Source organism: Erinaceus europaeus, chromosome 18, assembly GCF_950295315.1.
Source record: "Erinaceus europaeus chromosome 18, mEriEur2.1, whole genome shotgun sequence".
Lineage (NCBI taxonomy): Eukaryota > Metazoa > Chordata > Mammalia > Eulipotyphla > Erinaceidae > Erinaceus > Erinaceus europaeus.
Window position 1 is genome coordinate 13142154 of NC_080179.1, and position 14186 is coordinate 13156339.

At 41.0% G+C, this 14186-nt stretch overlaps 1 protein-coding gene across 1 annotated transcript; it reads left to right on the forward strand.

Moving 5' to 3' along the window:
* Positions 1-2818: 2818 nt before the first annotated feature.
* On the forward strand, positions 2819-12174 carry FKBP7 (FKBP prolyl isomerase 7). The gene is made up of 4 exons (XM_016193005.2): positions 2819-3112; positions 4380-4531; positions 9653-9783; positions 11849-12174. The coding sequence occupies exons 1-4, from the start codon at positions 2841-2843 to the stop codon at positions 12008-12010; spliced, it is 717 nt and encodes a 238-aa protein (XP_016048491.2). The 5' UTR covers positions 2819-2840; the 3' UTR covers positions 12011-12174.
* Positions 12175-14186: the final 2012 nt, after the last annotated feature.

Genomic DNA, 14186 nt, shown 5'->3' on the forward strand with positions numbered 1-14186 from the left:
CAAGCTGTGTCAGCAAGTTGGCAGTTCCAACTTTACTGGGCATTAGAAATCATGAAAACAAGTAGTTTCTTCCAATATGAAGACCCCAAATCTCATCTGTTATATTCTTACTTGTAGATTCCTGATTACTAAATAATTTGTCCTGGTTGATGTCTTTTTTTTGAATATTTGCTACAATTTTATTTTTTTATTCTCAGCTGCTTGTTATCTTAATCTCAGACACTAAGTTGCAGATGCTACCATGACACCAACCTGACTTCGCTGGTTGGTGACCTCACCAATGTGTCTTGGAACTTCGCCTCCCCAGAGCCCTGCCATAGGGAGAGATAGAAACAAGCGGGGGCAGGGGGTCGGGTGGTAGCACAGCGGGTTAAGCGCACATGGCACAAAGCACAAGGACCCGCTGGAGTGAGGATCCCAGTTCAAGCCGGGTCTCCCCACCTATACGGGAGTTGCTTCACAGGCAGTGAAGCACGTCTGCAGGTGTCTTTCTCTCCCCCTCTCTTGTCTTCCCCTCCTCTCTGCATTTCTCTCCTATCCAACAACGAACAACATCAACAACAATAATAACCACAACAAGGCTACAACAACAAGGGCAACAAAAGGGGGGGGAATGGCCTCCTGAAGCAGTGGATTCATGGTGCAGGCACTGAACCCCAGCAATAACCCTGGAGGCAAAAAAAAAAAAAAAACAGGCTGGGGTTATGGATCGACCTGTCAACATCCAGGTCCAGCAGAGAAGCAATTTCAGAAGTCAGACCTCTCACCTTCTGCTCCCCATAAAGACTCTGCTTCATACTCCCAGAGGATAAAGAATAGGAAAGCTTCCTAAGGAGGGGATGGGATACGGAACTCTGGTGCTGGGAATTGCATGAAATTGTACCCCTCATATCCCACAATCTTGTCAATCATCACTAAAAAAAAAAAAACTGAAATCCCTTATAAGTTGTAGGAAAAAAAAAATCATGAAACCAGGGGAAGGAGAAGAGGAAGTAAACTTTAGGGGGGCTGGTACATAATGAAATTGCACTGTAAAGCATTAACCCCCTTAAAAAATTAATTAAAAAGAGCCAACTGATGGGTGGGTGACTTTCCCCTAGCTTTTAGTTCTTTTAATCTGTATTATATTTATTGGACAGAGACAGCCAGAAGAGAGATCCAGAGAGTAGGGAGGGATAAAGAGGGAGTGAGACAGAAAGACACCTGCAGCCCTGTTTCACCACTTGCGAAGCTTTATCCCTGCAGGTGGGACGAGGGGGCTCAAACCCGGGGTCCTTGTGCATTGTAACATGTGCATTTAATCAGGAGTGGCACCGCCTGGTCCCTCTATTTTTCTTTTTAAAAAACATTTTATGCATCTCTTTACTCACTTCATGAGTGAATGACCTAGAGCCTGTTTATGCATAACTCTGACCTGGAACAAGCAGTTCGCATCAGTCTCCATGGGCCTGCTATCCACATTTACTTTCCAGAAATCCTTCCCCAATACCCGCTAGGGTCCTGTGGGGCAGTCTGTTTGCTTTTTAATTTGATAGGACACAAAGAAGTGGGGTGGGAGAGATAGAAAGGTAAACACAGAAGGAGCCAGGTGGTGGTGCATCTGGTTAAGTGCTCACTTATAATGCATAAGGACCCAGGTTCAAGCCCCTGGTGCCCCCACACGCACACCGGCAGTGGGGAAGCATCACTAGTGGTGAAGCTAGGCTACAGGTGTCTGGCTCCCACTCCCCTCCCAATTTCTGTCTTTATTCAATAATAAATAAATAAATAATATTTAGGGGACTTGGCACGAAATGCAAGGACCTGAGTAAGGATTCCAGTTCGAGCCCCTGGATCCCCACCTGTGTGTGTGTGTGTGGGGGGGGGTCGCTTCACAAGCAGTGAAGCAGGTCTGCAGGTGGCTTTCTTTCCCCCTCTGTCTTCCCCTTCTCTCTCCATTTCTCTCTGTCTTGTCTAACAACAACAGCAATAACAACAAGGGCAACAAAAATGGGGGAAATAGCCTTCAGGAGCGATGGATTCATAATGCAGGCACTGAGCCCCAGAGACAATCCTGGAGGCCAAAAATAACAATAATAATAATAAACATTTTAGGGAGTCGGGCGGTAGCAGTGGGTTAAGTGCACGTGGCGCTAAGAGCAAGGACGGGTGTAAGGATGCCGGTTCGATCCCCGGCTCCCCACCTGCAGGCGAGTCGCAGTGAAGCAGGTCTCTAGGTGTCTTTCTCTCCTCCTGTCTTTCCCTCCTCTCTCTGTCCTATCTAATGACGATATCAACAACAACAACAACAATAGTAACTACAACAATAGAAAACAAGGGCAACAAAAGGGAAAATAAAATATATTTAAAAAGAATTTAGAAAACATTTTAGAAAGGGAGAGAGAGACACCTGCAGCCCTGCTCCACTGCTCATGAAGCTTCCCCTATGCAGGCAGGAACCGGAGGCTTCAACTGGGTCCTTGAGCATGGGAACATGTGCGCTCCACCAAGTGCAGCACCACCCGGCCCCCACATTCTCGGATGACTCCATCCTGGAACCCACAGTTTTATTCTGTCTTTGAGTGATTTCACTTTAGGACAGGAGAATGCAACTTCCCAATCCGAAGGAAAGTGTCTAATAAGTATGCAGATTTAGCAAAGAGAAGGGGCATGTGTGTGCTGCGCTGGCCCAGGGAGAAAAAACCATCAGCCACTGCAAAGCTTCACAGGAACGAGAACCGGTGCGGAGAAGGGGCGGGGCCTTGCCTCTGGGGGCGGGGCTTGTCTCCGGGTAAGGGGCGGGGCCAGGCCGCCGGGGAGGGGAGGGGCGGGGCGGGGCCGAGCCTTTGTGACGTAGGACAATGCCTGCCACGCGTCGGAACTGCTGCAGGGCTGCTGCACGCTGCAGGGTGCGCGGTGGTCCTTTTCGGGGCATCATGCTTTCCTTATTCCGATCGGTCGTTTTCCTTTACGTGTGGGGCATCCTTGCTGCTCAGAATGAGAGCACAGAGGAAGTGAAAATAGAAGTGTTGCATCGTCCAGAGAACTGTTCTAAGACTAGCAAAAAGGGAGACATGTTGAATGCCCATTACGATGGCTACTTGGCTAAAGACGGTTCGAAATTCTACTGCAGGTAGGAAAAGCCCCCTGGAGGTGCAGGGAATCTAAGATCCACAACCTGACGCCTAATTGGCTGACGGTTGTGTTCCTGCTTTTTAACAGTACTGAGTTCGTTCAGCCTTTAACTCGGGGGTGTCAGATGCAGTAGTTACTTATTAAACTGAATATTACTTTTCAAAATATTAAAATTTTTGGTCCAAATAATTATCAGAGAGAAACTACATCCATACACATCGCTCAGCCTCCACCACCCCCTTGGAATTAATAGGACTAAATTATGGTCCTATTGGGATGTGGATTATTTTGTCATTTGTTGGTCTCTGTACTGAAGTTTATGTAGGGTAGTTTGAGATTTCATTTGACTTTAAGAAGTGAAAGCTTTTAAAATTAAAGACTGTATCAAAAACTCACCAGGAACTACTCTCTGTTGACTTCTGAGCCCTGAGCCCTTGTTCCTGCCCCTCTCTGAACGTGACACCACTAACTCTTAATTATTGGTTTGAAAATAGGACTGGACAATTCTCTCGACTTAGAAAAAAATAGAAAAATAAGACGATTTTTCATTTTAATTGTGCTTAAAATGACTTTATGCGGCCAATTCTGCATGACCATTTTTATTTTTATTTCTTTAGTTTTTTTTTTTTTTTGCCTCCAGGGTTATTGCTGGGGCTGGTGCCTGCACTATGAATCCACTGCTCCTGGAGACTATTTCTATTTTTCCCTTTTGTTGCCCTTGTTGTTTATCCTCGTTGTTGGTATTATTCTTGTAGTTATTGTTGTCGTTGCTGGATAGGACAGAGAGAAATGGAGAGAAGAGGGGAAGACAGAGAGGGGGAGAGAAAGACAGACACCCGCAGACTTGCTTCACCGCCTGTGAAGCGACCCTTCTGCAGGTGGGGAGCCGGGGGCTCGAACCGGGAACCTTACACCGGTCCTTGTGCTTTGCGCCATGTGCGCTTAAGCGGCTGTGCTACCGCCCGTTCCCCTCTTTATTTATTTTTAACAACCCCGGAGTGGCTGGGTGATTTGAACAAGGCATGAAACTAGTCAGGGGAACCATTAACAAGTTAACTGTTGAATAGTTGTGACGGTGGCAAAAAGAAAAAGGCTGCCTTCTAATTTTGGCAAATCTTACTTCTTTCTGGCTGCTATGGAATATCTGAAACCATCACTCTGCCAAGGGGTTTAGAGTAAGTGCCAGTATGGGAAAAGAAATGGTTAGAGAGGACTCCAAAAGTTTGCCTTCATTTTTCTTACCTAAGTGCTGTTTTTAATTACAGTCGAACACAAAATGAAGGCCACCCTAAATGGTTTGTTCTTGGAGTTGGGCAAGTCATAAAAGGCTTAGACATTGCTATGATGAATATGTGCCCTGGAGAGAAGCGAAAAGTGATTATACCCCCTTCATTTGCATATGGAAAAGAAGGCTATGGTAAGGTTTTTAAATTTATTTTTATTTTAAGTTATATTTAAAAATAAATCATAGACACTGGATATAAAAGAATTTTAAACAGGGTCTCAGAATTTCAACATCTATGTTTGGGGTAGGGGTACTTAGCATAGTGGTTATGCAAAGAGACTCTCATGCCTGAGGCTCTGAAGTCCCAGGTTCAATCCCTTGCACCAATAAACCAGAGCTGAGCAGTGCTCTGGTAAAAAGAAAATAAATAAATAAAAATAACACCAATCTTTACCCCAGTATTGTTTACAATAGCCAAAAGGTAGAAATAGCCTGTGTCCACTGATAGAAAAATAATAGCTAAGCAAAATATGGCATGTGTACATATATGTATATAAGCAATATATGACATGTATGTGCACATACATATGAGCACATGTATGTGAATATTATTTACCCCTTAAGAACAAGAAAATGGGGGCCAGGCGGTGGCTCACCTGGTTAAGTGCACACATTACAGTGCACAAGGATCCAGGTTCAAGCCCCTGCATGGGGAAAGCTTCATGAGTGGTTTGAAGCAGTGTTACAGGTGTCTCTCTGTCTCTCTCCCTCTCTGTGTCCCCCTCCCTTCTCAATTTCTCGATGTCTCTATCCAATAATAAATAAATAAATAAAATTAAAAAATTTTTTAAAGAACAAGAAAATGTTGACATGAGCATGAATAAACCTTTAGTACAGTTGTGCTAAACCTTCTTAAAAATTAATTTTTTAATTAATTAATTTATTTATTAGAGACCGTCAGAAATCGAGAGGAAAGGGAAGGGAGGGTTTGAGAGAGACAGAGACACTTGCAGCCCTTCACTTGTGATGCTTTCCCCCTGAAGGTAGGGACTGGGGGCTCAAACCTGGGTCCTTGTGCATCGTAACGCAATGTGTGCTCAACCAGGTGCGCCACCACGCAGCCCCCCAAAATTAATTTTGTACAGCTATACTTAAATGGATATAGAATAGTCATAAAGAAAAGGATGATTGACAGAGTCTAGAGGATTAGGGTGGAATGGAAAGTTGTGGGGTGTTTTTTCAGGTTTTGGTATTGGGTTGATTTTGTTTGCTTGCTTGGTTTTAGAAACTTGTGTTTTAGTAGGTATAGAATTTCCCTTTTTGAAAGATGAGAGGGTTCTGAAGATTGATTATAGGGTTGTTTATCACTACTGAACTTTACATTTAATTTTATTTACTGCATATTTTCCCAGAGTTAATAAAATTAAGCACTCAAAAAAAAACATAAATAAAAATCAGAGAGTATAATTCTAGAACTATAGGATCCAGGCCTGGGACATAACGTAAAGTTATGCAAAAAAGACTTTAATGCGGGAGGGCAGAAGGGCAGTGGCTTAAGTGCAAGTGGGGCAAAGTGCAAGGACCAGCGTAAGGATGCCGGGGGTCGCTTCAGGAGTGATGAAGCAGGTCTGCAGGTGTCTGTCTTTCTCTCCCTCTCTCTGTCTTACCCTCCTCTCTCCATTTCTCTCTGTCCGTTCCAACAATAATGGCATCAATAACAATAACAATAATAGCTACAACATTAAAACAACAAGGGCAACAAAAGGGAGTAAATAAAAAATATTTTTTAAAAAATCTTAAAAAAAAAAAAAGACTTCAGCGCCTGATTGCTCCCAGGTGACAGGTTCAGTCCCAGGCACCACCATAAGCCAGAGCTAAGCAGTGCCTGTATTTCTTTAAATTAACGTTTTCTTGTGTTTGAGTCAATGCCTCAGGATAATATTGCTAGATTATAAGGTATTTTTACTTTTGTTTATTTAAGGACTTTCTCTGTTGTTTTCTGTAGTGAATGTACCAGTTTGCATTCCCACCAGCAGTGTAGCAGAGTCCCTTTTTCTACACATACTAGCTGACACTTGTCTTTTTTGTTTTGTTGATGTAAGCCATTCCCACAGATATGAGATGAAATCTCAATGTAGTTTTTTTAATTTTTTTATATTTTATTTATTTTCCCTTTTGTTGCCCTTGTTTTATTATTCTTTTTTAAAATTATCTTTAATTATTTATTTATTTTATAGATATAGCCAGAAATCGAGAGGGAAAGGGGTGATAAGGAGAGAGACAGAGACACCTGCAGCCCTGATTCACCACTTGTGAAGTTTTCCCCCTGCAGGCGGGGGCCGGCAGCTTGAACCCAGGTCCTTGCACACTGTAACATATGTGTTCAATCAGGTGCGCCACCACCCGGCCCCTCAGTGTAGTTTTAATTTTCATTTTTCAAATGGTAAGGGAACTGTTTCTGTGGGCCATTTCTTTAGAAAAGCGTCTATTCAGATCTCTTTATTGAATTACTATCATTTGTTGTCGTTATCAGCTGTGTGATTTCTTTATAAATGTGTGTTATCAATCACTTGTCATATGTGAAAGCACAAATTATCTTGATTCATATATGTAGAAGTTTTTCAGTTTCATGTAGTGCCATTTATTTAATTTTGTGTTCATTTCACCTGCCCACTGGGTTGAGTCTCCAAATGAGTCATTGATGTTATCGTTCTAAACTATGTTTTTTTTCTATGTATTTTGTACTGTAAAGTCTAATACCCAGGTCTTTCATCTATTTTGAGCTAATTTGGGTGCATTATGTTAAGTGGTGGTCTAACTTCATTTTTCTACATATGGCTGTCCTGTTTTCCCATCACCATATGTTGAAGAGACCTTCTTTTTCCCTCATTGAATGGTTTGGTTATTTTGTGACATATTAAGTGTTCCTATATGTGTAGCTTTGCTTCTTTGCTCTTGATTCTTTTGCATTGGTCTGAGTGTCAACTTTTGTTTCAATACCACACCGTTTTAATTACTATAGCTTTGTAATATAAACTGAAGTTGGGGGTATAAAACTTCAGTTTTTCCCGCATTTTCTCAAGAGTTCTTTGGCTATTCATGGTGTGTGTGTGTATGTGTGTGTGTGTGTGTGTGTGTGTTTCCACATGAATTAAATTTCTTCGAAAAATGTCACTAGGCTTTTAATAGCGATTGTGTTGAATCTACAGATTGCTTTTGGTAGGCTGGCATTAATAAAATGTGTTTTTCCAATCAATGAACAAGGGTTGTTCTTCTATTTCTTTGTGTCATTCTCTATTGCCTTTAACGGTGTCCTGTCCTTTTTGTTTCTGCACTAGTTATTGGTTTGTTCAGGCTATTGACTTTTTCTTTGGTCAAACTTGACACTTGACCTGAGATGTTGTAGTTCAACTTGAAGAAGTGAAATTAGTTCATCTTAGTTTTAGGTGCTCCAAAACAAACAACAAAAAAATATTAATCTCACCAGTAACAACAACAATGTTTTACACTTAAACTGAGGCCTCCAAAGTCTATGTGCTTTGGAAAGTAATTAATTGCTAGCCCATCCACTAAATAACTTAGATTCAATTATTTTAAAAGCTGCAGTTTAGATCATAAGTAACTGCTTCATAAATCTTGATGTCATTATTAGAACTAACATTAACTGTAATTTTATTTTAGGTAGCACTTGAAGAAGTCTTTCCTCTGCAAAATATTCTTGCCTCATATCACAGAACATCCCTGCATGTCTTGAAATGCATGTGACTAATTCTCTAGTTAATAGTGCTTATGGTATGTATATTAACTCATGTGTCTTTGATGTGCTTCTCTAAATTTAAGTAATATTATGGCATGTGCATTATTTTCTCATACTCTTAATTTTTGCAAAGAACCCAACTGAGAATACTTTTTCACACTTACGGGAAAGTTGGTCAGAAACTTCCACTTATAATCTATTTTCTTTTTTAAAAAAGATTACTTTATGGGGGCCAGGTAGTAGTGCAGTGGGTTAAGCGCACTTGGCGCAAAACATAAGGATCAGCATAAGGATCCGGGTTCAAGCCCCTGACTCCCCACCTGCAGGGGAGTCGCTTCACAAGCAGTGAAGCAGGTCTGCAGGTGTCTATCTTTCTCTCCCCCTCTCTGACTTCCCCATCTCTTTCGACTTCTCTCTGTCCTATCCAACAACAGCAACAACAGTAACAACAACAACATGGGCAACAAAATGGAAAAAATGGCCTCCAGGAGCAGTGGAATCAGTCTCTAGCTCTTACTTTTCTAATCTAAGGTTACATGTAGTACTTGGTTAGAACTTTATTACTCACAGGATAATTTTCTGTTGTTGCACCTGTTTTTGTTTTTTTACTATTATGAATCTGAAAGACAAATATATTGATTCACATGGTTTATTTACACTAAAATAAAACTAGGCAAGGGATTTGTTACATTTTTCTGTCCCTGCATTTCTCCTTTGTATCAATTCTCCTATATAACAATGGGGTATATTATTAAAAATTACACAATTTATATATTTTTTAAAGTTTTTTTTCCCTTTTGTTACCCTTGTTGCTTGTTGTTGTAGTTATTAATGTTGTTAGACAGGACAGAGAGAAACAGAGAGAGGAGGGGAAAACAGAGGGGGAGAGGAAGGTAGACACCTGCAGACCTGCTTCACCGCCTGTGAAGCGACTCCCCTGCAGGTGGGGAGCCGGGAGCTGGAACCGAGATCCTTACGCAGGTGCTCCCGCTTCGTGCCACGTGCCCTTAACCCGCTGCTCTACCGGCCCACTCCCTGCAATTTATATTTTAATCTGGAAATAATAGTCTCTTCTGGGTCATTTGGGATGGCTCGGTTTAAAAAACTTACGGAGCAGAAGTCAAGCAGCGCTGTACTCGGTTGTGCACACACATAACCCAGGTTGAAGCCCCGGTCCCCAAGCGGAAGCTTCATGAGTGGTGAAGCTGGGCTGCAGGCGTCTTTTTCTCTCTCCCCTCTATTTTCCTCTCCCCACTCAATTTCTCTCTGTTTCTATATTTAAAAAATAAAATAAAAAACATATGAGAAAATGGGACCAGTGATTTTAACTCAGTGATAAATTGTATGTCTGACATGTTTGAGGTCCGGGGTTTTATATTGTGTTGTCAGAAAAGGCATGTCATATTTTTCTTATATGCAAAAATGTGTCATGTTTTTTTCCTGATAATCCCTTAAATATGAAATAACACAGTGGTGATATTTTATATAGCGATTTGTGAGTAAGTACTAGAAATTTGTCATGTAAGTTGAACTTTTCAAATGTACACCCTTAACAGGAGGCAAGATTCCACCTGACGCAACCTTGATTTTTGAGATTGAGCTTTATGCTGTGACCAAAGGACCACGAAGCATTGAGACATTTAAACAGATAGACACTGACAAGGACAGGCAACTCTCTAAAGTTGAGGTAATTCAAACAAATTCCATGGGTACTAAGTTTTCCATCATAGTTTAAATGCATTTGAATTATAGCTATTATTTTTATTTCTACCTAATGTGAACTGATTACTTTGCTTTTATGGCACTGGTTATAAGAAGACTTAAGCTCTGAGAAGAAGTACACTTTTCCAGTATAATAGCTGCGACTGAGTCACCTTGTTCATTTGCCTTTCCCACTACCAGAGAGTCCTTAGAAAACCAAACTAATTTCTACAGGAAATGCCCAGCACTTAGATAGCAGGAACAGGTCTCTTTTAAACAACATGAAAGAAATTTATACCTGACAATCGATTACCATCTCATAAGATTGTGGGGATTACGGGGCTGAGTGGTAACACACCTGGTTGAGTGCAGCTCATGTTATAGTGTACAAGAACCTGGGTTCAAGCCTCCAGCCCCCACCTGTAGGGGGAAAGCTTCACAAGTGGTGAAATAGAGCTGCAGGTGTCTCTGTTTTGCTCTCTAACTCTCCTTCCCCTCTCAATTTCTCTGAATAATTAATTAATGAAAAAATGAAATGAATAATTAATTAATTAAAAAATAAAAGATTGTGGGAGAACTGGCTGGTGGCACAGCAGGTTAAGCACACATGGCGCAAAGCACAGGGACCGGCATAAGGATCCTGGTTCAAGCCCCCGGCTCCCCACCTGCAGGGGGGTCGCTTCACAGGCGGTGAAGCAGGTCTGCAGGTGTCTTTCTCTCCCCCTCTCTGTCTTTCCCTTCTCTCTCCATTTCTCTCTGTCCTATCCAACAACAATGACAGCAATGACAACAATAATAATAACAACAATAAACAACAAGGGCAACAAATGAGAAAAAAAAGATGGTGGGATTCATATGAGATTATGCAAAGAGCAAGAATTTGAATCATGTAATAACAATTGAGTAGAAAGTTGATAGACAGGAACCAAGAGCTCAACTACATAACCTACACATACCAGCTAGTTTGTGTTTTCTTTTGTGGTATGTTTCTACCCCCCCCATTTATTTTTTATTAGGAGGTTAATGGCTTAAAGTACAGTTGTTGGCATCTGGATATAATTTCTTATATCACCAAGAAGTTTGTAATCAAACTATTGAATATTTCATTGGATTTCTAGCTTTATGAGTTGAGGAATTGAAAAAAAATCTCAAGGGGCCAGGCAGTGGTACACCAGGTTAAGCACACACGTTGCCATATGCCAGGACCCAGGTTTGAGCCCTCGCTCTACCTGCGGTGGAGTGGGGGAGCCTCATGAATGGTGAAGCAAGTCTACAGGTGTCTTTCTTCCTCTCCAGCTTCCCTTCCCTCTATTTCTCTCTGTCCTATGCAGTAAAATAGAAAAAAAAAGAACGGGGGAAAAAAGAGCTCAGAGTAATAATTACATAACTTTTTTAATACTGCTTCATCACAAGGGTCAATCTGTAAAACAGACACTATTGGGGGGTCGGGTGGTAACGCAGTGGGTTAAACGCACATGGCGCAAAGCGCAAGGACCAGTGTAAGGATCCCGGTTCCAGCTCCTGGCTCTCCACCTGCAGGGGAGTCGCTTCACAGGTGGTGAAGCAGGTCTGCAGGTGTCTATCTTTCTCTCCCCCTCTCTGTCTTCCCCTCCTCTCTCCATTTCTCTCTGTCGTATCCAAAAATGACAACATAAATAACAGTGATAGTAATAACCACAACAACAATAAAATGACCAGGGCAACAAAAGGGGAAAAAATGGCCTCCAGGAGCAGTAGATTCATAGTGCAGGCACCGAGCCCCAGCAATAACCCTAGAGGCAAAAAAAAAAAAACAGAAACTATTGTCTTTTTTTTTTTCATTTTCTAGAAAAAGAAATTATGCCCAGGCATATTAAGTAATTAACTTAAGGTCAGAAGTGGTAAGACTAGATCACAACCCAGCACTGACACCACCACCGCTACTTTACTCTTAACTGTGGACCTACACTGCCTCTTTCCTTATGTAAACAGAGCTTTGCAAATAAAGTGCTCAAAGTTACTAACTTTATGTGATACCTTTCTATTAAAGAAATGTTATTTTGGTCTTCTAGATAAGTGATTACTTGAAAAAAGAATTTGAAAAAGATGAGAAGCCACGTGACGAGTCATATCAGAATGCAGTTTTAGAAGATATTTTTAAGAAGAATGACCATGATGGTGATGGCTTCATCTCATCCAAGGAATATAATGTATATCAACATGATGAACTATAGCAGATCTTATTTCAATTATTCCTACTGTAGTATATATATATATATAACAAGGCCACTTTTCTCCAAGTTGTGTTTTCCTCCATGAGCACAAGTTTTGATAGACTCATAATGTATAATTTGGGAATAATAAATTATGAGACTGTTTGCAAATTAAACTTTGATAAGATATGGTGGTTTTTCCTATTTATTTTGCAAGCATGAATTGCAGCATCACTCATTCCTCTGTAAGTGAGGAGTGGGGCATGAACTTAGGTCCTTACACATGATAATGTGTGTCCCCAACCAGTTACACCACCACTACCACCACTTACCCTTTCTCTTAAGTACCTCTTTCCTGTGTCATATCACTTCACTTTGTTTTTGTTAATAATGAATGAGGACTGGGGAGATAGCTTAAAGGTTATGCAAAAGGACTCGTGCCTGAGGCAACAAAAGTCCTAGGTTCAATTCCCAGGACCACCATAAACCAGAGCTCTGGTAAAAATAAGAACAATAATGATTATTAATTAATTAATTAATTAATTAATTAATTAAAGGTTTCTGAGTTGTCTTTAAAAATAATGAGCATTATCAACTGGTATGTTGTCAAATTTTTACAACTATAGACATTCACACGATGTAACCATGAGGCTATATACAGTGGGAAGGCAATTTGTGTCATAAATCATGATGTAGTTTATTTGAGAATAAGATCACTGTGGTGCTACAGAAAGGGGACATCTTTATTGGGACATGTAAGATTTGACATACTGCATATGTACCAAGGATTTCAAAACAAGGGTTGTTTTTTTTTTTTGGGGGGGGGAGGGTTACTTTTTGGTTTTCTTTTACAACTTGGGAAATGGCACAAAGGGTAGAGTGGGTACAGAACAAGACTTAGGTGCAAGAGGCATGGAACACCTGCTTTGGTCCCCAGCACCACAAAGGCCTCTTTTTCATTTTCAATCCATGAAGTTGTTAAAACTGGCTCTTTCCAAACTACTGGTCACTATTCACCTCTTAACCACTTTAAATAAGTTGTCAGAAACTTCTATTAATAATGTAGGGCCCATCCATAAGATTATTTTGAAAGGAAAACGTATTTCCTCAACTCACTCAATTCTAGGGAGTCCGGAGGTAGCGCAGCAGGTTAAGCGCATGTGGTGCGAAGCTCAAGGACCAGCATAAGAATGCCAGCTCCCCACCTGCAGGGGCTTCACTTTGCAAGTAGTGAAGCGTGTGTCTTTCTCTACCCCCCTCTGTCTTCCCCTCTTCTCTCCATTTCTTTCTGTCCTATCCAACAATGACGACAACAATAACTACAAGAATAAAACAAGGGCAACAAAAGAGAATAAATATTTACAAAAAAAAAAAAAAAGGAATGTAGGTGTCTGGGAATATGGATTGGCCTGCTAATGTCCATGTTCAGTGGAGAAGCAATGACAGAAGCCAGACATTCCACCTTCTGCTCCCCATGAAGAATTTTGGTCCAGACTCCCAGAAAGATAAAGAATAGGGAAGCTTCCAGTGGAGGGGATAGGATACTGCGTTGTGGGAACTATATGGAATTGTACCCCCCTTATCCTACAGTATTAATCATTATTAAATCACTTTTAAAAAGCTGGAGGGGTAACAGAAAGAACACCAGGTTCCAAGATGCTACATGTACATAGCAGTCGGACCGCCATAAAGCCCTTCTTTCAATATGTCATCATTCTTATACCCAGTTTTGTAACTCCTACCTTGCTCAGTCCAGTCTTTAATCTACTTCCCTCAGGGGGAAAAAGTGTTTAATTGAAGTAAAGTAAGTTGGTAACTATTGTTTTGGTCTGGAGAGACACCTATTCTTTATATGCACATAAACCCTAAAGCTTTTCTTCCCCATTAGTGTACTCATTTGAACATGACTCTACCTTAAAAATTATCTTTAAAAAAGATTGTGAAAGGAGAAATTATCCTGTAATAGTCTCTATAAATTCTAACTTCGGCCCCGTGGTTTTCAAAGTTAATGTTTTAAAAATATACAAATATGGGCAGCATAGTAGCATACCTGGTTGGATACTCACATTACAAAGCACAAGGACCCAGGTTCAAGCTCTCAGTCCCCACCTGCAGGAGGGGAAGCTTTATAAGTAGTGAAGCAGTCTTCAAGTATCTCTCTTTGTCTGTCCCGATCTCCTCTCCCTCTATCAATTTC